The following is a 26,986-nucleotide window of genomic DNA, read 5'->3' on the forward strand; positions in this document are numbered from 1 at the left end:
GATCTCTAAACAAATACATTGTATTGAAGCTCTCTAATCTAGCAAGTAATACCTTGTACTTACTACTTCATGCTGCATTTTCATTCCCCTGCACTCAGCAACAAAGAAACTCTGCTAATACAGAACTACTCACTAAAACCTTGTAAAACAAAGAGTTTAGTGAAACTCAGATGCCCGGAGACTAGAAAACAGAGTTCAAGTAAACACCCAGAAATATGTGAGTCTGGTTCTCCAGTACTGGCAGTAGTCGAGGAAAATCACCTTTCTGCACTGCAGCTGAAACTCATTACCAAAGGTGACAGCAGAGGGATGACTTGGAGCTGGACCAGCCTGGCAAACCACCATTTTCAAGAGTGAGATGGTGGCCATACCCCTCTGCCCAGTTCCCATACACAGTCAAAGTACACACAGTCAAAATGATCTCAACCACATGGAAAAACTGACTGAGGAAGGTGGATGAAATGCAGTCTGTGCCAGTGCAAGGGATGAGCAACTGCACAGATCCTGACGACTCAACTGACCAATTCCTCCAAGCAATAAGGACTCTTAAGGTAACACTAATCAGAGATATGTACCTCACTCAGTACAAGGACTGACAGAAATCATGGTGAGATGCTGAAAAAAGCAGTGTAGCTTACAGGACAAATGCAGTGCTGCCTTCACCTTGCCTGGTGTTGGGCATCACTGTTCACTCGGCCAAGCCGCAGGGGGGCAAGGGAGAGTCTGGGACTGGGCAACTTTGATGATGAGAAAACACGACCTTTAAGACATGAGTGAATGAACTGGGGCTGATTAATCAGACACAGGAAAATCTCAGCAAGATGTTTTCCTGTTATCTCCCTCCCCTGCCAGACTTTTATCAATGGCCAGATTCAAGAACAGAGCTCGTATAATCACAAGATGATCATTCAGTTTACGAAAATCACATGGACTTGGGATAAGATAAAAGGTCTTTTTAGCTAGCTCATCCACTTGGCTCCTCGGTGCTGTGATTGCATCTCTCTGTTCACCTAATTTCTTCTTTACTTTCAAAAAAATAGTTTTCGCTTTTGTTTCTGTAGATGTAGCTGTCGCTGTGCAACACTATGGATAAATGTAGACTGGTTAAGATGGTTTGCAGTGGCATCTGAGCAATTCCTTGATCCATGATCCAAAGGTTATAAAAGGTAAAAATGTGGTAGTATGCATTCATTTAAAAAGTGATGGACTGCAGGGCTTTCTCTGAAATGCTCTGCCTAAATCTGGAGTGCTGCTACTCTTTTGGACCAGCAGAAAGCACATGAGGACCACAGTGCACTCTGAAGCAAGGACCTAATAATCTACATATCTATTTGTTATAGGTGCACAGGGCTCCAAAGGAAGCCAAGCACCCTGGAGATGGGGACAACACCTCCCCTGTGGGGAAGATCCATCTGGAGAACAGCCAGCCAGGACAGCAGCAGGAGGAACGCACAGTAGCCCATCAGAGTGGCTGCACCACAGCTATAAATCTCTGCTTTCGCCTGGGAGGAGGCAGAGAGAACCGGCCACAACTGACAGTAATGGGTCCCATTAAATCATCACTTTTAAAGAGACTCTGAAAGGGGAACAAACTTGCTCTGTAAGCATTTGATCAGAGCATGCTTGGGTGCTGTGGCTGGGGGCTGCCTGTTCTCCCCTCTGGCACTGGAAGGGTCCCCAGCAGTCACTGAAATGTGCTATACCTGGAGTGGAATTGCTGACCACGTTTACAGCCAACCAAATCTACAATCTTTGGCACTAGTTGCAACTGCTGTCTCACCTTGTAATTTATGTATCGGTTATTTTAGACAGGGGATCCAGAAACAAGTTACCTTTTCCCCTTTAAATGTAGGTATTACGATACAGTTTTTATTGCATAGTAACTTTTCCCACCAAAATATAATAAATGAGAAACTTTAAGCATGGCTATGTGAAATCCAAATCATACGTAAAAATTACTTTGTACTTCTCAGTTGCCTCCTGAATTGAGCTGTGGAAATTATGGGGAGTCCTGCATATTATCAAAGGGAAGAACAATTTATGAGCAGGGACTCTGAATATTTGACAAACCAGCTGCAGCAGTATACCAGTTAAACAGTTCCTATATCAGCATACCAAAACTACCAAATACAGAATTGGATGCATGCTTCTTCAACACTACAAGAAGTTTTTATAAATGGAGCACTGAGCTGCACAGATGTCACACCTAGAAGTGTCTCCTGTACGTGGGAAGTTTCTCTGAAATAATCAGAATAATACCAAATAGGAAGGAGGACACAAAACCAGTATCTCCTTTACATGGAACTCAAGAAACAATGTATCCATACTTAAAGACTACAGCAAAATCCACGTACAAAGAGGGAAAGATAGGCACACAGGTATAATCTTAACTGTGGCAGTTTCTGAGTTTTGGAATGGCTACTCAAAAATGCAAGAGTTTTACAGGGAGAAGAAAAAGAATAATGCAGACAATAAACAATCACAAGAAAGAACCTGTAAAGCTGACTATACTGGAAATACTGAATCTTTGAAAATTACATCCAGTTGTCTTTCCTGACTTTCAAGACTGAAATTTCATGAAAAGCAGCTCTGGAATCCATGCTGTAAATTCCATTGCACTCCACTTCCAGAAGAAGCTAAAGAAAACACTTCTTTAGGAAATTTCCTCAAAGGAATACTTGACTCAGGATTAGAAAGAATCTCTGTTTCCATTAGCAGGTCAGTCAGTAAGCACAGAGAGCAATGGAAGGTCACTTTCCAAGGCCAATAAAAGTATTTCTGCAAATTGGGAAGCTGACCACTTACAAATTGGGTGGTGGTTTACAATAACCAGAAAACGGAAATAAGTGTATCTTTCAAAATACATTCAAAATAAGCAGCAAACAAAGAGCATCTGAATAGCCACTTAACATGCAAGTGAACACAGTTAGATAATAGATAATACCATTTTGTACACTTATGATACCCTTTTAATTTTGGATTCACTTCTCTAAGATGTGCCAATCAGAGAATCTTTAAGTGCTTATAAAGAAAATCACAAACTACAATTTAAAAAGTTGCCTAAAGTAGAACAGTGATCCCAATCATCTCACCAGCACCAAAGTCAACTCCTAACTAGAACCACACTCGGCAAACTATTCTACCCTTCCCCCCTTTCTTCCAGTGCACTTTCTTGTGGGTTCCAGCAAGCTATCCTAAATCTGAATTCAACAGATCATTTGCTTGTATATCCTTCTGTATCAAGGTCTCATTAAGTAGTTTATTTTTAAAAAATTCCAGAGTTTGAAAATGAAAGTCAGTTCATTGTAATTTTACATGTCTATAATTGCTGTTCAGTAAGCATAAATAAATGTCATAGTATTAAAAAAGTAGGCTACTACTATTAATAGGAAATCTCAAAGTATTTTATTTCTGAGATATTTGCTTAGATATCCATATTTCCTTATCTGCTGAATTACCTCTGCAAACAATACTTTTAAAGATCTCATTATAAAATGTTGGATTAAACATAGAGGAAAGCTGCAATTTTCCCTACACTGTAACAACTTCCTGGGTGCACGCAGGACAGCCTGTACTCCACATCTATAATTAAAGGCCACATACGGTCCTTAAACTAATGGAGAGCTATGAAATAGATTGACAAGATGAGAAAATAAAAGGTTTTTCCTCCTCTCTAGTGAAGAAAATTGAAGAAGGTAAAAGCCATCAGAACCTACTTAGAGGAAAATAAAAACATGCTCCGCATCTACCGCATGCAAACCAGGGGACTTCTCAGGAGGAGAGCGTACCAGCCTGAATCACAGCCCATCTGCTTCTGGCATCTCTGGCGGGTACGTCATGAGATGGTTTGTACAGACAGCACTTTAACACGGACATATAATTTACTTATTTCCGTTGAAGCTGTAGCAGAGCACGTGCATGTTACTGATCTGGTGTGGACCTTAGCTCTCTCAGCCATCTGCTAATAAGCTACAACACCTACGAGCAGGTGAAAGTTGGATAGAAATGTGAGAAACACATTTACAAGGACCCTTCAGTACCTACCTTGGTGTGAGAAACCATCATTCAACTCCAATAGTAACACATACATACATATGTAGATTTGAAGTTTCTTTGTTTACAGTGAGCATTCTTGGTTATAGAAAGGTATAGACATAACCAGAAGAGTAAGACTCCACAATTTTAGTTCATTAATAATAATAATAATGAAAAACTGTAGCTGTTATGGACTGGTTATTGGCAAAATACCCTGAAAAGTTATGCAAGGTCAGCAGGCACGAAGGCTACCTCTGTATGAGGAAATGCTCTCATGAACAGTCATGGGCCTGGTGACCGGCTGGTGTATGATGAGAAAGCCCATATCTACCTCAGTTAACTCCTTTGACCTCTGAAGCATGACGGCTGCAAGCAAACCATTCACAGGAGATGGCAACATGCAGGAGGAGCAGTAGCTGGTACAGCCAGAAACCTTTCAGGTTGCTGTTCTTTTTTGAGAAATCCTTCACTGATGGTATCAGAAATTTTGTACGAGAAGGGAGGGCAAGATTTAAGTCAAACAATTACATGTTGTTATGTGACAGTTTACGCAAAATAAAGAGAGTAGTTTCCAGTTCCTGCTTCCACAGGACATTAGCCCTTGTGCTTACAAATAACTGGAGCAGCGTGCTTAGCATGGTTAGCCAGTAATTTGGAATAATCTCTGCACTTCTATAGCAACAGCATCACTGCCAGAAAAAAAATTAAAGTCATTAGTAAAACCACTTATTCTCACAGCTTAATATGAACCCCTGGTCTATGAGGGCAACAGGCAGGATAAGAGGCAGATTAGCTGTGGATGTATGTGCTATACCTCCCTACAGATGCTGCTGCTCTTTGTCTGTCTCTGCTTCAGAAGCCCAGCGCAGGGCAGCAGCAAAGGTATAATCCACAACTTGCGCCCGATGCACTGAAAATCTAATACGGCATTCAAACACGCAACACAATTCTCACTTTTGTTATCTGTCATGGATGGCGATATTTTTTTTCTTCATTCATGTCATTCACACAACCCAGAAAGAGATTTTAAAATACATGGTAAGACAATATTTTTTTTTTCTGATCCCATCTATTTCATGTTTACTTGCTCTCAGTGGGCTTCCAATAAATATATGCTTCCCCATCCTTCAAAAATTCGAAATAAATTCAGTATATGCCAAAAGTTTCATCTTCCAAAGAGAAAAATTAATTAAGAACTTACTGAAACAGTTATCAGCTTTTAATGGGATGCTTGGATTTCCTGGTCTGGTTATTCTAAAAATTAAACTTTCAAAGACAGCATTAAAACAATCAGTTCTCCTCTGATAGTACAAAATATATAAAAATTCCAGATTTTCAGTACTACGTTTAAATCAGTCGCAACTCATTCAGTGTCTTTCTGCATATGGCACTGCTTTCTGCAAAGAAATGGCTTTGAATGTTGCTACACTGCAAAGTGCTTACAGTTTAAGATCAGATTACATTAACAGTACGCAGAAATGTATCTCGAAATACATTTTTCATCTTCTAAAAAATGATTGTTGATTTAGCTGAAACTAGGAGCAATTTTCTATGATTTGAGGAATTTTTCATAGCTGTATATGAACGACAGCATGCATCTCTGCTGCTGGCACTGTCACTTACTAATACAGCTTAAATGGAGATGAATACAGCTTGATCGCTCAAGCTGATCTATATTTTTCTTCGAACCAATAGAAGCTTTTACAATTGCATTGCTGCAAACAATATCACCTCTTTCCACGATACAAATCATAGTGTGCACAGACTTTCAACTTTACATTCCTTACTTTTTGTTGCAGTTGTAGGTGATTAAAACACGCCAGGAAAACAAAGCCAACCCAATATATGGAATGTTATTTAGCTGGTTTTATGAAGTTTGCTTTTATTTCTTAGTGTTAGGTAACTGAGAAAATTTTATGTCTAGATCCTTAATTCCCAGTAAAGTGGCATAAATATAGGCTTAAATATAATTACATTATAGCTAGAAGCTAACATGTGCAAGACTGGTATTATCAAAAAGAACTGCTGCTTAAGATCCCTCTACAATCCCAGAACAGCCTAAGAAAATGCAAATCTGCCCTTATGTGATATAAGAGGCACTATTAAAAGAAAAAGGCATCTGTCCCAAAGGAAACTGTTCCACAAAGGAAGCTTTGCTATGACAACGCCCAAAATATTCTAGGCCACTCATCAAAATTTTTTGCAGACCAAAGCATAATTTCCTTGTCATCAAACTTCAAATTAATAAATAAAGTCTAAACCAGTTCCACTCTCTGTTAGTAGCATTTTCTAAATGACTAATGCCAATCACGGATTCATAACCTGCAGCAGGGGAACCCCAACCCTTTCAGTGTCCAGAAGGACATCACCCTGCAGGACATCATGGAGAATATTAACACATCCATGCTCTGGGCACCTAACCCAATGGCTCGTGGGGACAGGCTGCTCTGGAGGGTGACCCAGAGTGGATCTAGTTTAACTGCTTGGAATCAGTCATCAAAGGAGCTCCTCTCTGACTGCAGAGACAGCCCAGTCTTCAAAGTTAAGCAGCTAATTTTGGGCCACAAGTTGAGTAGTAGAACATCCTCCCACTGCATCTGTAAGCAAGTAAGATAAAGCTGTAGCAAAATGTCAGCTTTTCTCCCAAGATGAACATACACGTGGATCAGCAAATCTGGACAAAGCAAAAACTGTTTCATTTTCTCTCTCTTTTTTTTCTTTTTTTTTTTTTTTCTTTTTCTCTCCTATGTGTATTTTTCCTTTTTTTTTTTTTTTGGTAGGATTCAGTCCTACGGAATTATGGAACCAAATTTCAAGGTTTATATCAATGTCTATTTTCCATACTACTTAAAGTCTTTGCAATAAAAAACCCCATATATATTTGAGTCAGGAAGGTGTCAAATAGACATATTTTCATAGCTGAAGACCTTTGAAAATACATTAAATGTTACTACCCTTTTAATGTAATGATCCCACATTAGATGTGATTTTATATGAAAACTCTGATGGAAAGAAAGCTATTCTTCTTTTATGATAAAAGCTGACCTGGGACTACTTGGTAGTGAAGTAGACTTATCTACGTTTTTGTCTGTTAGCATCAGCAGCAGGCAGAGTGGTACCTTGATCATTCAGACAAAACTGCTGGACCATAAACCTACCCTCTTACAGACTGTGCTGTCTTCTCTCCTGAAACTGCCCGAGGCATCTTTGCTGCCCACCGAATTCAAGCCAGGAATGCAGGCAGGGCTGCCAGCAGAGGAATGCCATCTTTTACATGCCCAGAACAAGGGACAAGGCTTTCAGAGACAGCTGAAGCTGCCAGAACACCAGCTTCTCCTCCTCGCCCACACAATGACAGCATTGTGCGGGGAATCCAGCTCGCTACTCTCAGTCTCCCTTTCTGCAAACCCAATTACAATGACGAGGAGTCAGGTCAGGACCAAAGAACTGAGCTTTTGGTGTCAGTCAGCCCTATAACCACTTGTACCAGCTAGATAAATGCAAGTTGCCCATTTCGTATGGAATTTGACTCCATGCTATTTAGCAACACCCAGAGATCAGGGAAAGAAAAAAAAAAACCACCATACAAAAAAACCCCCACCAACCAAAACAGAAGTCTTTAACTGAGGTCATGAAACACACAAGTAGATTCCAAAATCGGCCTCTGAAATGCCACACAGTTTACAAAATAGTATATTGTGTTTTACACATAGGACTCTCTCTGGAATTTTTCTTACAAAATACAAATGCGCTGTGAAGATCAGTTTGGTTTTGAGTTTCTAATACAAACATAAAGCCACTGATAGGCTATGAGGCACATCAGCCTTTTGCAGCATAACACCCAGAAATAAAGCCACATTTTTTTTTTTAAACCAGCTTAAAACACAAAAAAATCCTGACTGCTAAATTCAGCTGACTGAACTGAGAAAAAGGTTGTGGTATCAGTCTTCTGAATGCTTCCAGATTTCAGATTTGGAAGGTCAGAATGCAGGTACTCTAAAACTACAATCACAAGTAAAGTTTTCAGCATGAACATTATAAAATTAGAAAACAACACAGCTTAAAATAATTTAAATAGCTCCTACCCTTCTGTTGTGCTTCAAATGTGCATATTATTAAATACTCCAGTCCCTAAAAACCTTAAAAGATACCCTAGTATCAAAACAAGCCACAGAACATTCTTTCTAGTGAGGCACAGTACTGAAGACTCTGGTGATGAATAAGACAGAAGGATCACTTAAAAAAAGGGTGCTTAGAATACCAAGAAAATGTTTGGCCAAGGAGGTTAGGAGGTTGTCCCCAGGTACCTGAAAGAATAAGGTCCAAGTATGAGAGAGAGTGGGAAAAGGCGAAGGAAGGACAGAAGAATGGGCAAATCGAATCACAACATGAGACGACCACAGCAATGATTTAACAATGAAGGCAGAGGAAAAAAGACAAAAAATGTGTGTGAATTACAATGCTGCAGATCAGAAATGATGGCATGATGTCTGAAAAAACTGCATGCTATGAGATAAGAGTTGGTGATGCCACACAGAGAAAGGATGGCAAGTTCTGTCTCATGCACTCTATGTCCAAGGTAGCAGTGAGGTGAGCAAGAGGACACACCAGGGAAAGACAGCAGAGGAGAAGTCACAGATGGGGGTAACTTTGGAAATGATCCATGGATTGATGGCAATTTAGGGAAGATAAAATTTCCAGTGAGGTGTTCCCCAAACTGAGCATCAGAAAGTCATATTAACCATCCACAGCTCTCCAAGGGCTCCTGGCAGGCAGAGTCCCCTGTAAAAATATACCCTTTATGAGCAAAATATTGCCATGGCCTTCCTCATCGGTCTCCCAATGAAACAGTTCAGTAGGTGATGCTTTTTAAACAGAAAACCAAAGAACTGAACCTCAGGGAACAGCATCAAGAAGTGGATAAAGAGCCATTTATGGAGAAATTTAATAAACAGTAAGCAAAGTAGGAAGAGAATCTAAAGACGCCTGAAAGGCAGGAGAAAGAAAGCCTGCTGAATCAAAGGCAATCATCAGCTCAAAACCTTGAGAATAGAAAGCTGTCCCTTTGCACTAGATGGAGACTGCTAATGATCACTGGGATGGCAGCTTCACTGGAGCTCAAAGCAGAAAGACAAAGGAGAAGGAAACAAAGAGAAAACTAGAAGAAAACCATGGGAGAGCCAGCATAGAAAAACAAAAGGAATTGGACCCTAATTAGATAAATATATGAGCAGAGTTTTCCATTTGAGTTTCCCTTGAGAAATAAGACTGCCAGGAGTTTGAAAGGAAAGGTAAACCATCAGAAAGGAAAAAGGAAAAGACTTAAGAAAAGGACCTCAGAGCAGAGGAAGGTGCAATGCAGGTGAAAAAAAAGAGTGACTTTAAGGTTTAGCATCCCAGAACAGAGATGGCAAATCAGGTGAAGAAAGAAATGGTGGAACTAGGAGTGAAGAAAGAGAAAATGGCAACAAGGTGGGGGGGTGTAAAATATTATTAATACTTTATTTGGCTGATATTTTAGTCTTGCTTCTATAGAATGAGCAGATGTTGAAGACCATAAAGTTATTTGAAATTGCATGGAGATGTGTGTTGAGGTATAGGAGAAATAAATCTGTGTTTCCTAACTAGACGAAAGGCTGTAACATGAATTCTCCCTTATTATTGCTTCCAGATTCACCCGAGAATCAGCATGAAACTCCAGCTCCATACTGAGTAGAAGCCTTCAATGAAACACAGGCTTGCTAATAAACGTGGGTTAAACAACTGGAAGGCAGAGATCCACAGGAGACAAAGCTTCCCTAGCAGCAGTGCTCAATGCTCAGTGCTTATTTAAATTTGCAAAGCAACTGGCTAAATTTTTGTATGAAGAAGGCAGGAGAGAAAGAGGAGCATGAAGAACTGATACTGGGAACCAAGAGTGACGTTAGACTTGAGTACGGGCAGGAGCCTGAATGGCTGGAAATAGGAAGTATAAGGTGGCAGCCTTCTTATGGTACAGGACCAAGAAATGAATGTGTGAAAGCAAGTGTAGAGCAAAGATCAAGGAAAAGAATAAACCTAACAGTCCAAAGCGGCTCAAAAGAAAAGGGTAATATTCTTCTGAGAAAAAAGCAGAAGCTGCCAATGCAGTGGTTTCTGAGGCTGTCTCTGGTGTTGCCATCACATACTGGTTGCTGGCTGTCAACCACCATGTCACTTCTGTTGACCTGAAAGCTCAGAAAACTTTCAACAGCAAATGTAGTAAATGACTGTCCACCAAAGGGACCACTGATTGACTAAGCGGTCTCTGTTCCTTGCCAGTTCCTGGCACTTACTAAGGAAGTTGATTCAATCAGTGGAAGAGATTCACAAAATCCTAGTCTAACCTGTTGAAGAGCTAGCATCAACTAACCCAAATTTTAGCAGTCTCATCCAACCAAAGTGACTGATTTGAAATCTCGTTATTTCTCATAGACTGACAGGTTTTTTTATGTAACTAATCTATTTTTTTTTCCTTTAACTGCAGCTATTATTAAATGCTGAATTACCCCATCTTGCAAATTAGCAAATAAGTGAACACGATTTTTCTGTTGTCACTGAGTAACAACTAACACTTTACAAGAGGGACATCTTCATGTATTTTGACAAGCGTGGTGTTGCTTTAATTATTTATGAAAATGCTTTGCAGTATATCAATAAAAGCCTTACAATGTATTTTTGCATATTTTTCAAAAATAATTGTCTTAGGCACATGTGACCTTTCTGCCACAGTCTGCAATTACATCTGGGCTCAGAGAGAACCTGTGGGTGAGTAAATGACACCAACATTTGTGTGTTAGCATCTGAGTATGATGAGGTTTCCTGTTTAATGAAATCAGCTACAGCATATTCTTACCATAGTTCTTCCTAACAGACACTTTTGATAGTTTTGTGGCATCTAAAAGAAAAAAATACAGACATGATCTCCAAGAAAAACCTCAATATCAGAAAGTGATTCTAAAACTGAGGTGAGCCTAAATAGTTACTTTCATTTCTTCAGTATCTACATTTACAAAACAGGGGGGAAATTAGACTCCAATCATCTGTTTTTCTGCGTAATGACACAAACCCAGGAATATGATATGTCACTACAAAAGGCCAGTAGCATGGAAGAAGTTGTAGGTTCACAGGATAAAGTAAAAATAGCTAACTGTATCTGAAACAGTATTATAAAATTTCACAAAAATAAACCACCAAAATGCCTTTTATTAATTTATGCTAATAACTTTATTTATATGGATATAGTACCATCACATTTTCAGCATGCATTAGTATCTTCACTGTACTAAGCACTACACAATATTTTAATTTGGAGGATGAAAATCATAGGTCTTTCCTTTAATTGTTAAAAAAGGATATTGCACTAGGGTACCATAACTAAGAAAGTTAACTATGACAGCATCTGTCCTATGATATCTTTTTCTTTAGCATTTTTCACACTACCTTCTTCCTTGCACACATAACATCCACCTTATGTACATCTCTAATTATTGCCGTACACTCATGGTTTAGCAGACTTTATTTCTCTGATGTGTATCTTGTCTTTAGACACTCTTTACTTCAGTACAGTGTATCTTACTACTGCATCCGATTCATACTCTGACAACCACAGCACTGCAAAGGAGCAGACATGCCAGTACTGTGGTCTGCCAGATTAAATTTTGTGAATACCAACCTGCTAATCCTTAAATTCCCAATTTGATTTGAGATTTGGTAGATAGATAGAGACTATGCCAAAAGTTTCCAGATGATCAAACCCTTTTCCCAAATTCCAACCCCTGGATACACAGAGGTTGCAGCACACAGGAAAAGTCAGGCTGAGAGCAGACAATGGCCATGTGAGTTCTCAAGGTATACCTGACCTATAGATGGACATTGAAGAGCCTTACTGTGTTTTCACTTTATTTTTTTATTATCTCCGCATCTACAATCACTTTCTCATGTTAGTCAATACTTACGGAAGTCCCTTAAAGACATACTTTGGCAGAAGTTATGAAGGGAAATAATTCCAGGCATGATGGTCATTTACTTAGATTTACTCATGAATCAGAATTAATTCACAGAAGAAAGGTAAAGGAATCTCTGGAGACAATCAAATCACACATTTTATTGCTTTGCCCCTCTATAAAATGAAATGTGGTCCTATAAAAGGAAAGGGAGATGATGGCACTCACCTTACATCCCTCACAAGCACTGACGCCATAGTGATATCCGGATGACTTATCTTGACAGACAAAACAGGGCTTGTAAACACGAGGGGGTGGAAGTGGTGAAGGAGGGCTCGGAACAAGCTCCTCAGAACTGGTGCTCTGAGTTTCAACTGCTAGAAAAGAAAGAAAATCATTAATTGAATGATTCATTAATTAATTTTAAGTTTATAATTATTTACTGTATTTTAACTATCAAACTGCTTCATATCTTTCTTGTATAATAAACATTCAATTGTCTTTCCTAGCAAAATTTAAGAGGAACTAAAGCAAGGCAAGTAGTGACAGGACTACATGCTATAGCCTCAAAAACTGACCATTTTTCATGATCCAGCTTCTCAACACCACAAAAGCTTCAGTTCACGTCAGATATATATTGCTTGAATCTCTTACCAGTCTCCCAAGACAGACAACCTTGGGCCTCATGTTCTGGTTTTAGCCTACTGAATTGCGTGGGATCCACGTATGGATGCTGGGTATCAACCTTCAAAGGGAAATTGTTTGTGGCATGTACCCTTTCAATCAGTATCTAACTCTGAGAGAGCTCTTACATCTCTTGCCTTTTTCTACAGAAAGTATCACAGTATGCTTGGGATTGGAAGGGACCTCTAAAGATCATCTAGTCCAATCCCCCTAATGGAGCAGGAATGCCTAGGTGTGGTCGCATAGGAACATGTCCAGGTGGGTTTTGAATGTCTCCAGAGTAGGAGACTCCACAACCTCCCTGGGCAGCCTGTTCCAGTGCTCTGCCACCCTCACTGAGAAGAAGTTTCTTCTCAAATTTAAGTGGAACCTCTTGTGTTCCAGCTTGATCCCATTACCACTTGTCCTATCATTGTTTGCCACTGAGAAGAGCCTGGCTCCATCCTCATGGCACTCACCCTTTATATATTTATAAACATTAATGAGGTCACCCCTCAGTCTCCTCCAAACTAAAGAGCCCCAGCTCCCTCAGCCTTTCTTCATAAGGGAGGTGCTCCACTCCCTTAATCATCTTTGTTGCCCTACGCTGGACCCTCTCCAGCGGTTCCCTGTCCTTCTTGAACTGAGGGGCCCAGAACTGGACACAATATTCCAGATGGGGTCTCACCAGGGCGGAGTAGAGGAGAAGGAGGACTTCTCTCGACCTACTAACCACCTCCCTTGTAATACATCCCAGGATGCCATTGGCCTTCCTGGCCACAAGGGCACAGTGCTGGCTCATGGTCATCCTGTTGTCCACCAGGACCCCCAGGTCCCTTTCCCCTACGCTGTTCTCTAATATGTAATTTCCCAACCTATACTGGAACCTGGGGTTGTTCCTGCCCAGATGCAGGACTCTACACTTTCCCTTGTTAAATTTCATCAGGTTATTCCCCGCCCAACTCTCCAGCAAGTAACACTTGCAATGTGCAATTCTGTCACAGCAGGATAGAACCATGCATCAGGACATATGTAAAGAGACAAACGACTAAGTATAAAACCTGAAGAGAAAATTACCAGAACAAGTCTTTTTTTTTTTAATCTGTAAAACTAGCACAACCCAGCAGCACTTCCTCACCTGCCTTCAGATTTGTAACACCAGAAAACCTCTCTGAGAAAAAGCTACTTACACATTATGACCCCAACATCCCTTTATTGCCTTAATATTTCTAGATGGTCATTTGTTCAGAACCTGCTGAAAAGCCAGTTACCCCTTTCAGGGAAAGGACGTGAAAGCTGTACGACGCAAGATAAGACATGTGAACTACATCTTTCCAAAACATCTGCATTAGTTTTCTGTGATATGCTGTCATCATTCCTCACATTTATTGTAGATGTGCAATACATTTTCATGTTTCACCTAGCTGTTCTGCTGCTTCTCAGATAAATCCCTCTAACTTTTCAAGAGATACACAGAAATGACAGGATCTGTGAACTCAGATCTATCCAGAAATATTAGGCACTATCAGCAGAGCTAAATCTCAAGAGTACTAACAGCAGGCCCAAAAGAATATTACTCAATGGAAAATCAGAGACAAGATTTACTGTACATGATATTTTTCAGATTACAAAGATGATATATTTGTATTAAACTCATGATTCATTGTCAATTCATGTTCTGCACAATTCACAGAGGGCATTGAGGAGCACGATACAACTCCTGATTACTTGAGAGAAGATCTCCTTTCTACCATTTTTACCTGGGTAAAGGTACTATCAACTTCAACGACGGGCATTCTTGAGAAAGAAAATAAATGCTAGAGTGAAGTGTTAAAGGCTCTGATTCTAAGCAAAGAAATATCTTTCAAATGGAAACAACTAATTTATATATCTAAAAATAGTGAGGCTGTGAAAATAGAGAAAATTAAAATAACATGTGGCTCCATAAGCTGCAATACTAAGACAGAAATATACTTATCTCTTTCAGCATTAAATACACTGAACTTTGGTAAACCAAATATCTAAGGGTTCCTACTTTACCAAGCAAACTTTAAAGTTTTTTCTTAATGAAAACAGAGATGAGAACGATCATTTCTTTTCAACAGTAATTTTTGGTATTTAAGAGAGACAGGCAATGCTCTGTTATTGATCTCCGCACAGCCATCCTGCTTGAATCAATAATCTATTAGTACTTTTAAATTAAAGTTAGATTCATCAAGTGCCCTTGAGAGGCCTCAAACATTCTGTGCCTTATTTTATGCTCGTACATGAATTATGGTGGCTTCCAATCAGCCTGTGGAATGATAAAATTTAACTTTAAAACTCTAATGCCAGCAGACAATGTGTTTCATATTAGCTCATTCAACTCTCTCAAGTCCATCTAAAAGGCAGTTTTTAGGCTTCTCATGGGAAAACAAGGTTGTGTCATTCAATAAAACAACTGCACTCCTGCAACCCTCCTGTGATTTCACCTTGAGGAAAGGAGGCTTTGAGGAATAATACCGATATACTTCTGCTTTTTTGATGATTTCATCCTAAACAAGCCCCAGCATCCAATAGTAGTGTTCAAACCACAAACCATATGTACAACAGAGGTCTGTCAGGCACCGGCCAAGCATCAGGAACTTGCGATACCCAGAAGAGATGAAGCAACCAGCTCAGTTCATAAATACACAACAGAGTCAGCAACTGAAGAGCTGAAGGTGCTGCTAGAGAATATTTTTCTGGATGATTTGAAAAGGTATGCGAGAAGGAAAGAACCCAGGTAAACCAGAACAGCCTCCTCTAAAACACCATATATTTACATATATATATATATATATACATATATATATATGGCAATAAAAGGGCTAATATCTAATCAATATAATACTTGTATCAATTGAACAACCATCTAGAGAGTTTGATGATTTTTTTTTTTATTTTATTTTTTTAAGGAAACCCAGTTTGGGAACATTAACTTTTTATCACAGGAAAGATGCAGAACTTTCTGGAGAAAGCTTGAACTCAGGTTACACGTGCTCAACTCTTACTCGGGCTTCTGACTTAATATTCTTCTTTGGATTCAGTCTTTTAAACACTTTATTTGAAAACTTATGTACTGCCAGCATGGAAGTGCAGAAATCCAGTGCAGGCATCTGTAGCAATTCATGCTCAGCAGGTATAAAGCGTTACTTCTGTATTGTGTCAAAGGCCAGCAGACGCACCACAGCAGAACCCGCACATGCGAGGTGACAAAAAGAAAGGATGAGGGGTGGACAGCTGACATTTCCAGAAGAGGCATTTTTAAAGCAGTCTTATGATTTTAGGAAGAATTCAAATATATAAAACAATTAAAAAAAAAAAAAAAAGCTACTTCTTTCCTTGTCCTGCTGTCTTGTCCTGAGGGATGTGACACTTCAGGGTCCCAACTCACCTGAGAAAACCCAACACCTGAATGTCACTTAAGCACACAGGGACTCTGGAACAATCGGTCACTTCACAATTCCTGAGATGCCTGAAATATTTCTAAAGGTTAGATAAAGCAGCAGATAAGATCTTTAAAAGCACAGTGTGCTTTGTGAGAGCTAATTTACTGCCAGCTAAACCATGTTGACAGACGGAGGAGGTATTTTACTTTGTGACCAACTAGAAGCAGGCAGGCATTATGAAATGCCTTGTGTTTCGCTAGAAACTTAGATTATTAAGCTTGTATGTTAATGCACACTTTGGACAGTTGAGTCTTAAAAGAATAAGAAGTTGTAAAGCAAATGGCATTTCCTGGATAGCCTCAAGGGAGTTCTGAATACTGAGCTCAGGGTCCCTGGTGGGAAGCAGCAATTTCAGCTAATTAGGGTGAATAGCGAAGTGTTGCATTTGGTCAAAACATTCTGTTAACCCTCATTTTTGTTGGCACCAGCAAGAGTCTGGATTTTTTGCCTTTTCTCTTTTTTTTTTTTTTTTGTGAATTCACTGCAGGAGTGCAAGGCACACAGCTCACATACATTAGGCAGAAAGTCAAAGGAAACGCCAAAGTTCAACTAAAGTACAAGTAATTAGAACCAGATTCTCTGCTGCTTGTATGTGTGCATTTGATTGTAGAAGTTATTTATAAGCCTCCAAACATTTGAAAAAATAACTATATACTGTAGATCATTTAATTTTTATGTCTCGTCTGGAAAAAAAAGTCTGCTTTTAATCATCTTCCAGGAAAGAGCCAGGAACTGGGAAAGTGGGTCTCAATTGTTTCAATACAAATTTCTCTCTTTCATGTGCCACATAAAACTATACTATAAAATTAAATCCAAAATATCATTGACTCAACCCCTCCATCCATTTTTTTTTTTTTTAATAAAAAACTTCTTTGAATTCGTCATGTTTAAATAGTTTGCATTGTTAGGAGGGTTTTTTTTTTTAAAACTGTTGTTTGGAAGACAGGCAAGGGGAGAAGGAAAAAAAAAAAAGAGTGAGAGAGAAAGAAAACATTATGGTGGAGACTTGCCAGCCTTGACTTAGTAACCTGGCCATGACCCTCCAGCAAGTGTGTGTTTGACCCGGTCACACATGACTCTGGCTGCAGACTGTTGCTGGGTTATAAGTCCCAGATATTTTTACCATATATACAACAGGTGGGGATCACAGACAACAGAAAGACAAAAATGAAGTCGTTTCTTGTGTGAAGACTCCTATTTTCTCGCTTGCAAAGAAAACGACACAAAGCAAAGAAGTCGTGCTACTATTTCACGGATGGGCACTCGCTGTGCTGGATCCGTGTTTTGCCCCGGGGGTTGCTGGCGTGGAGGCTGAGTGGGCTGAGGGCAGGAGGACAGAGGAAAAGGCTCAGGGGAAACCATGTGCAAACGTTAATAAACGCAGAACGAATCACCAAACTGTAACATCAGAACTACATACAAAAAAAAAAATCTTCATAGGGCCGGATACGCATCGAGGTTCAGGAGAGAATGTAGTCATTCCAAGTGAACACAACATACCTGGACTAAAACATAGGCTGCTGCAATAACTCCAGATTGACATATTATCATTGGGATTTTCAGAGGTGCTTAAGAAAACAAGTTTTTCACATTTGAGGGTTTCCTTTTTGTTATTTACATCTTGCTAGTTGCACACATCTGCCTTAAAGTCTTGACGTTAAATGTATGTTATTCTATTTTAAATCTTGATTACAATTTTTCCAGCTTTAATTTTCATCAAGTCATAGTTCACGTCTTCAAGACTATCCAGGTCTTTAAAAAAAAAGGTATTACTTGGGCTGAAAGTCAAAAAAGCCTCTAAGTCTTCAAGGTTGCTTTTAATCTGTAAAGGGCCATTCCACTTTCAACAGGGATATCAGAAGGTGACACTTTATGACCTGATTTCTGCTTGAGGGTGCCAAATCTAAAGTGATCTCTTTCTGTTATTTGAAAAGCTAAGAGTATCCTACAGACAGATTTTCACTGCGTGTTGCTCAGGAATCCTACAGTATGATAAAAATAACAACAAAACTAGCAAGAAGTAGAGGTTATGGAGCTTGGAAGTCCAATCTGCAAGATCTTACTAAGGGACAAACTGCGCAGAAGGTCACCTAAAAGGTGCCTCAGACCGGGTCATTTTAAAAGTCATTGCCAGGGCACAGGCTGCCGCTGCCAAGAGCTATCTCAGACAAGGTGCAAGCCCCGATAGGCGCAGCTGAGTTGGCAGAAGCCTCTAAAGCCGAAGTGCTTTTGCTGTTATGACTCTTGTCAGTGAAAGAGCGATGCGGACAGCTGGCTTCTGTCCCCTCGCATCTGGGAGAAGAGGGTCCTTGCTGAACTCTGCCCTCCATCTAGTGACTACGAGAAGCAGTTAAACACACTCACTGCTCCGATAGCTTTACCCTAATGAAGTTCCAAGTACAAATTTGGCTATTGCTCCACCGCAGGCAGACATACCATCGGGACAGTATTTTCTTCCCCCACCCTTTTGCATTTCATGTATTTAGACAGTATGCTATTTTGGGCAGAGTCTCAAAATATGCTGTACAGTAACTGGCGCTGCAGGACCTTCAAGTGCTACTCCAATGCAAATAATGGTAATGATGGTGATCCTGCCAAGTCTAAAGGTATTTGAATGAATGAACCTTGAAAAGCCTCCATAACCTTGAGGGGAGCCATTATTGGCAAAGCAGGTCCTAGGAGCACTTTCACTGTAACTATTTTAGCATTTCATGTTAAAACACAGAATAACTTCAAAGGATTAATCTAAAAAAAAAAAAAAGTCTTTGCTGTGCGTATACCAAGTTGTATTTGCCAACTGGAAAGGCAGAAAGGAAGTGCTTACATTCATCTGCTGCATCTTCCCCAATTTAGAACTGGGACAGAGCAAGCTGCACTATATTCCTTCATGCCTTTCATCAACAAAATTGCCAAGTTTCAATTGCAAATCTGTAATCTCAACCAGCAGAGTCATGTAACGTAAGTCAGCACAGTCAGTGGATACTGATCTTGGCCATGTGACAGGAGTATAGCCCTTTGAAACCTTTATTCATATCAGGTGATTAGGGCCAGGAAATAAAGATCAGTATCCTACTACCAGCAGAGCATAGCTACCCAGATTTGTTTGTAGTAATTCAGAAGACAACAGCATCTATCTTCCGGTTAGCCTTCTGTTCTAGTCTCGTGATACAATTTCTGTTCCTTAGCAGCTGAATTCTTCATTTGTGGTGCAGATTTTACTATTCCCACAAATATCCTCTATTGGTTGCCCAGTGAAAGGTGGGGATTCTTTCATAACATACTTTTCCGTTATGCCACAATCTGGCCTCTTAATTATTTCATTTGTTAAGCATGAAAATTCAGCTCCCTGACTTTACAGTGCCATTTCCTAAGGCACTCCAGAGGCCATCTCTACCAGCACATCTTCCCAGGTGACATTCCTGCCCAGATCACAGGCACCCTGGGTGACTTTCCCTGTTGTCCCAACCACACAGCACAGCCCACAACACTTCTGGTCCTGCCACATTTAGCAGCATAAAACATCCTGCTCTCTTCTACCTGTCTGATATATAAACATGGTCCCTGTCACTCCAGTATGCGTATATCCCATAAGCATTCATATTTTCACCTTTGCAACACCTAAGTAAGATAAGGGAAGAGCTACTCTTCTTACTTTATGGATGGGAAACAGAAGGACTGACAGACCAAGAGATTGATTTGCTTGAGTCCTAAATTTCTAGAAAAATGCAATGCAATCCCAACTGGGATTTTCAACACCAATCAGCAACCTAGCTGTAGCTCTAGCAACACCGCCTTACATGTCTTGCCCCAAGTTACACATGGGATACACGTCAGAGCAGGGAACTGAATTAAGACTGTGCTCAGCCCCTTTACTGTGGGGGCTCCAAAGCTGCCCCAAGTCTGTGTGTGCATCCCGCTCACCTGCCAACTGCAAGGCAGATCAGGGTGTCTTCTGCCCTTGAGAGCTACTGCTACTTCTAGCAGGGGACTCGGGAGATACGATGAAAGGCACGTCCTCATTTTCTGACCTCCAAGGCCAGCTGGAAATCGACCTTCTATAAGACTACCCCACTATATATTCAATTACACAGGATTGTCCCAGCAGAACAACAGACCTGCCCCAATAGAAGTTCTGAATCCATTCCTGAAGGCAACTCAGCATCACCCATGCACATGGGCCCTGTGTCCCACACAGGCATGAGCAAGACCCGAAACCACCACAAAAAACCCTATCCTTGACTATACTGTCCAAGCCAACAGCAGCCTCATATACTGCCAAGATGCAAGCCTGAATGTACCAGGTTAGTCTTTTATATTGAGCACACATGATCTGGAAATCACCAATATGCCCTGACTGTGTATTTCTGAATGAAAACACCCTAAAACCTTTTTCTGAAGCTGCCTCATCATTTTGTCCTGCCCCACAGGTATTCTTGGAAGGGGAAGGTACTGTCACTGCAACCACCTCTGGTTCTTCTCCCAGTAAAGCCAGGACTTCTGGCAATTCTACACACATATTTACTACAGCTAGCAGTAAAGGATGAGTAGGCTGCAGTCACTCTGTAAGAGTTCATTCATGTTCTGTAGGTTTGCTCAGGAGGATATTTTCAAACAGGAGTAAGGTTTGCCCCAGTTTGCAATGCCAGGCTCTCCAGCATCAGCTCCACTAAACCCAGGAGTAGTATGTGTAACTAACACAGGGTTTCACATTACCTTTTCGAAGAAAATTATTCTGGTTTTCAGGCTTTTTTTTTTTTTTTACAGTTATATCAGCAAAGCCATTTTACATTTCGGTTTATATGTCCATGTAGCCACAGAGATGCGTTTACACCTGAGCAAACGTGGAAGGCAGAAAGCTTGTCAGGATTATTTATATCAGGGACAAGAACTGCGTCTGGTTATACCTATGTTACTCTCAGGGCAGCGAGACTTAATGACGCGCTAGTAACTGAGAACAGGAGCGTCTTTCGCTAAATAAATGGCCAGGCAGACACCATGAGGGAGCCAGGGTGAAAGTAAGTGTACAGACAGGATGGCCGGAGGGTTTGCAAGGCGCAGCAGAGTTTACAGGGCAGCAGCTCATCACTTTGTATTAGGAGCCTACCTTCAAAATGAAAAAGAAAACATGTTAAATGAAAAAAATAAATCATACGGAAAACTGAAGAAAAACATCCGAAAGATGCTAGCTCTGTAGTTTTTTCAGGTCGCTGATTTTCTGCCTGGCCACTACCATGCAAAATTGCATCAGACTCAAGTGAGAATTCCACATTACTGCAAAACTGAAAAGTAGGATCTTCTTTAAAAAATATATATAGCTGTGCTATCACCTGCATGAAGTTAGATTTTCCTTTGAAAACAAACTTTTCTTACAATTCGGGCCCTGTCTGCTTTTCCAGTGGATTCCCAAGGCCAGATCCTCATCTGGGGTAAAGTGGCATAGGCAAAGAAGCCACACAAATTTAGGGAGGATGAGAGCTCTGGACTCTTTATTCGTTCTTTATGAAAATGAAGCCTATTTTTGTGGCCTATTGATACAACTGCGGTGCCACAAATTCAGCATGTTTTCCCTGCAGGATCAAAAATGAGACAAAAGGCACAACCTGATGGACAAAATGCTTAAAAATAAAAGGGGTCTGATTATTTTTTTAAATCTGTTTTAGAGTGTTGTCGCCCCATCAATTCCAAGAAAGCCTCTTGACTTGTAAACATAAACGGGAAAAAAACTCAGATCCAGTATCTTCAATAATAAATAAAAATTGCAAGGGAAGTGAAATAGTTACTATAACCTCTACACACATCAAGACACTTTACTAAGTCATAAAGTCTCTATTTATAGTTATTAAATGTTTTATAGTGTTTTGAGGACTTTTATCTTCAAACCTTTTCAACCATCTAAACAAAATAATCCAGAGTATTACACAAAAGGAATGATTTTGTTCTTGAAAACTCACCTCCTATCCAAGTTGGTATTAATTTTTTGTATTACTATGTCTGCCAAGTATTTTTTTAAATTTTTCTATTTATTCAACATTTTCTTATGACACCACTGATCATGACTTTTTGCTGTGGCTTAAATCCAGCAAGAAAATGAGTGTTTTAATATCTTTAATCACATAATACTATTACGCAATTGTTCAGTAACACATGGACAAAATAAAACTGTTGTGCTCTATTTGGAAATGCAGTAAAACTGACTTGCTGTGTAATTAACGTATCGTTTTATTTCTCAAACTTTGGAGCCATTAACATTTTGATCTTTAGATGTTTTTAAATCTTAAAATTAATAGCGTGACTCCAGAAGAACCAATTCAGTGATCAAAACTACTTCAAGTAAGTATAGTAGCAGTTAAAATACTTATCATGCCAATTAATTTGTATTACAGCCACACTGCTGGATATCACTAATTGATTCATATAAGCTCCTTTCTATACCCATTTACAAGGGCAATTATGAACTCCATCACATAAGTTTAAATGGGTTACATTAGAATAATACCTAGAAACTAGACCGCTGAGCTTAAAATCTTTAAGAACAGGTAAATTCTTCATTAATGAGTATGCTATCAATCCACTACAAATGGCCTATAACCTTTAAGGAGGTATGCAGTACTAATATTTCACTTTTCATGGGCAGTTTGGGGTTGACTCCAATGATGAGCTCCACTGCTATTTTTAATTGTTTTAAAAACTGCATATTACAGGCAGCAATAAACACGTACAAATTAGTATTATACCATCCCCAGCTTTCTGCAAAGCATGGTTTCTATAAACAAGTTAAGACGCATACATCTGTAAACAATAAGTATGCTGAATTTAATGAATAAGGGCACTAAAAGAAACTGAACAGTAGGGGTTCAGCAATTAGAGTAACTGCCCATTTTATTAAAAATGTATTGTTTCCAGCTTTCGCTTTTGAAGGCTTTTATTGCTCTGCTAATTCTAAGTTTTGATCTCCTTAGAAAAGGAGGTCTTCTAACTCCTTATTTTCTTTGACAGACCCATGTCGTGAGCCACTCGCCGTTTTTACAAGGCAAAAGACAACCATGAAGCTTTATCTCTTTAGTTATCTCTATATTGAGTAAGGTTTCACCCCACAGTGGAGCTGGGGACAGGGCAGCACACGGGCTGGGAGAAGCAAAGGTAGCTTCTTAAATGGAGCAGATATCCCAGAACACATCTCTCATGTCCCTAATGTTATCGCAGCGAACCTCTGGGGTTATCCCTGCTTGTATATAGATGTTTTACATCTGCATGGCTTACTTCCCGAGTAAGCGTTAAGACTATTCTTTACACTAGTTTAATTGCACACACATTGCTGCACTGCTGCAACCATGGGGGTATAATTAAAACAATACTTTATTTCCATTTAGATGTGACATAATAACAGGAAAAAATGCCTTTCATCACCTCAGCTTATCTGCAACCAGAAGGGCAGCCAGACCAAAACGTAACATTTCTGACGTCCCGCAGCACACGTATATTCGCAACATCTGAGATTAAAACAGGGGCGGACTCTCTTTTCCTTCTTGCCCTCAGCATGCCAGACAAGGACAGCGCATTACTAAGAGCAACTCACCTCAATATTTCTGATGCTAACGTAAGAAATTCAAGTTTATTTAAGAATGTTTAAGAACTGAGCATCGCCAATATCTTTTGAGGGAGCAAAAAAAATACACAGCTTATCAAGCCACAATGCTTGCCTGAGCAGAATTTCAATATTTGAATTGGATACTGGCCAGACAAAAGATGATAACACAATGGGCAAGGTATCACGAAAAACTAAGACACTACCAGGTTTCCTCTCCTAGTAATTCAGAGTCCTTGTCACTGAGTTTACGTATTTTATATATAGGCACATTTTAATTTCTGCTGGTGTGGTTAATCTAGCAATCATCCCTCTGCCCCTTCCAGTAGGTACAGGAGAAGCTGAGAGCTGGGAAGGAGCTCGGCATCCGAGAGCCAAGCGGTAGCAACGCTGCGACGGTGGCTCCGAGAGCACCTCTGCTCTCGGCCTGAAGATCGAGGATCAATAAAATAAGACATCCACAAGAGACTGGAGACAAGATGAGTACCGTGACTGGAGAGCACGTTTTCCAATATTCTGTTCTGCTATTCTCTGCCTGTAGTGGATTTTCCTATTAAACCCTCAAAGTGAGAATGCTCATAATTTTACCTGTATGCCTTGTCTGTCAGTACCATTATCAGAAGAGAAAAAATACGCACACGCTGTTCTGTAGGCAAACACGTGTTAACAGTATTTCCTAGTCATCTGGTGTTCTTTTCCAATATCTACCTTCAACTGTTGGGTTGTTTTCTGGTTTCTTTTTCCATTGCAACATCCCAGCCTCAAACAGGAGAAACATCAACTGTACTCTATATACAATACACCAAAAAGGAAGTACTTTATTTCAAAAGAACTGTACAAGCAACATTCAGTCCTGACACCTGATATCCCAAGAAACTTAAGGCAAAGCTTATGCTTTGAGAAAGGAAATGGCTTTTTTTCAAGTGAGATTCAATTCTAGAAGATCTCTGGCTACTGTGCTTTAATAATTTGAAAAGGTTTCTGTTACGATTATCCAACATTACGTACAGGCATATAAGTACGTTTCACAAATCATCCTTTTTTTTCTTATTTTTGTGGAAAAAAAACCCACAAACTTTTCCTGACATGTCTGAGAGATTTGCACCATCATTTTCCGTAGAAATTAAGCTCATTTTTGCAAATGCTCTTCCAGTTGTCACGGTTGGAAAGATCCGTTATTAAACCGAAATTCCTTCAGTGCCATCTTCCTGAATTTGCTGAAGGACAGCTTTAGTGCCTCTGCTGATATCAAAGGGATTCTGAAGCCACAGCGAAGTATTATCAACAACACACTGAGGCTATTAAAAAAAAAAAATTGTGGGCAGTAGTGAAACTGTCTATAAGACTATCCATTTCGCTTTAAGGTCCAGAAAAGCTCCAACCTGTGGCACTAGTACTTCATGGAGTGACTGTGACAAGGCAAAGAAGGCATTTTAAGGCACTGGTAAAATCTAATGGCATAGGGTTGTTAGTTAGAAATCACCGCTTTTAATTTTCTAGTATTTGTACAAGTCCAACAACTGTAGAGCAGAACATAATTCCCCCAAACTGTAATACACCTAGGTAAGCTTCCCACAGAATAAGTTTAGTGTACTTTCCCTCACTTCCTAAGGTCTGATCCTGCTTTGTCTCTCGTTACACAGACCTCTTGGAATTTTTGGGAAATCTTATTAGCTCTCTTTTTACGCTTCAACCCACCAGATACGACATGTTTGACATCCAAAGATGAAAATCTAGAAAAATACTAATAATTTAAAACATCGTAACCTGTGAACTCAAGAGATGCTCTCTGAGAAAACTCACCTCTGAGCAATCTACCCTAAGATCAACCCTCACAGGCCATCCCAGAGCATGGGCCTTCCCAGTGGGACACTTTGGAAAGCTCTCACACCACCCAAGCACAGGGGACACCCCGATGTTTCACGGCACCCGTGGCATTTGCAAACCAGCTTGCCTGCTCACTGCCTTCTATTGTTTCCTGAGATAAGCAGGGCCCCAGTGAACAATTAAAGCTTTCAATAAATAATCTCTAAGTACATTCATTTGATTTACTGTTATTTGATACAGCAGTTAGTTTCAATGGGGCAGTTACTATTGATCACATAAAGTACTACAGACAAACATGAAACACTTCCAGAACTCCATGGATTATTACTCTTTATCTGCCACTCATCTGGGTACTTGTAATGGTTGCAAAATTTAAAATCAATAACAACAATTAGCGTTCTGTATACTCTCAGGAATGAATCATGTGAAATATGTTTTGTTACAAAAATGAAAAGCTGGAGAGCTTGCAAACATAAAAGACTTGCAAGTAGCAAAACCTGAAAATAATTTCTCCTGGCAGTATAAAGCTTCCAATAAAGGGGTAAAGAAAATTAAAAAATAGAGCTATTTTAAACACACTTGCAAGCATAGACACAACTATAAAAGGGTATCGGTAAGATTTTCAAAGTAAATTGAAGAGTTTAAGAATACAACTTTCAACTAAGCTGGTGAGAGTCACCTAATTTTTCCTTAGAAAACTCCACTACCAGCCCTACAATTCCATACTCACTCCTTAAACTCTACAGGAGTTTTGGGTTGTTAACAATGGCAGGACTTGTTCCTCCGTAAGGAATTGAAGACATAGGAAAAGGTCTGACCTCTCTTCCCACAAACTTTTACTGGAGAATCTACCATCAAAAAAAAGGGTATCTAAATATAAGAAATGAAAGCAAAATGAAATTAATAAAGCTGGAAACTAATTGTAAGAGATATATGCTGAAAAATATCTTTTCTCTTAGCTTCAGATTCTTATAAATTAGTTGTGAATCTAATGAAATGCATAGAAATAACAGTATTTTGAGGTCTCTGCTAGAGTAATAATTCTAGATAATTAAAATGCAAACCAATAAGAGAAATGTTTTATCATTAAACTGTAACCAGAGCTCTGTGTGAAATCATCCATTCAGAAGACTTGTTTTTCATCAATTATTTGTTATTTATCTGATGTAAATATAAGAAGGTCTAATTAAAATGTATGACTCCTTATGCAGCTTCTTGTCATTAAGACCAATGAAAGCATTCTGAATACCATAATGAAATAATTATGTTTGCCTTTAAGAATCCTCTTCAACAACACATGGCAGTACTACACTAAATTAAAACATCAGGAACTAAATTTCTCCTGCATCTATTTCCATTTTCACTAATTATACCCCCAAGCTTTCCAATAGACCAGGCCTTAAAATTCTTTTGAAGCTGAAACAGCCTAAGGAACAGCAGCC

At 39.6% G+C, this 26,986-nt stretch overlaps 1 protein-coding gene across 7 annotated transcripts in view; it reads right to left on the bottom strand.

Moving 5' to 3' along the window:
• RARB (retinoic acid receptor beta) overlaps window positions 1-26,986 on the bottom strand; it is a 330,377-nt gene that overhangs the window by 56,203 nt on the left and 247,188 nt on the right. For 5 of the 7 annotated variants that reach the window (XM_065832336.2, XM_071804941.1, XM_071804942.1 and 2 more), the window contains one exon: window positions 12,228-12,376. In XM_065832336.2, coding sequence (XP_065688408.1) covers window positions 12,228-12,376 — 149 coding nt within the window. The remainder of the gene's footprint in view (window positions 1-12,227; window positions 12,377-26,986) is intronic. The other 2 variants (XM_065832337.2, XM_065832340.2) reach the window with 1 other exon arrangement.

The sequence above is a fragment of the Patagioenas fasciata genome, chromosome 2 (genome assembly GCF_037038585.1).
Source record: "Patagioenas fasciata isolate bPatFas1 chromosome 2, bPatFas1.hap1, whole genome shotgun sequence".
In the NCBI taxonomy this organism is placed as follows: domain Eukaryota; kingdom Metazoa; phylum Chordata; class Aves; order Columbiformes; family Columbidae; genus Patagioenas; species Patagioenas fasciata.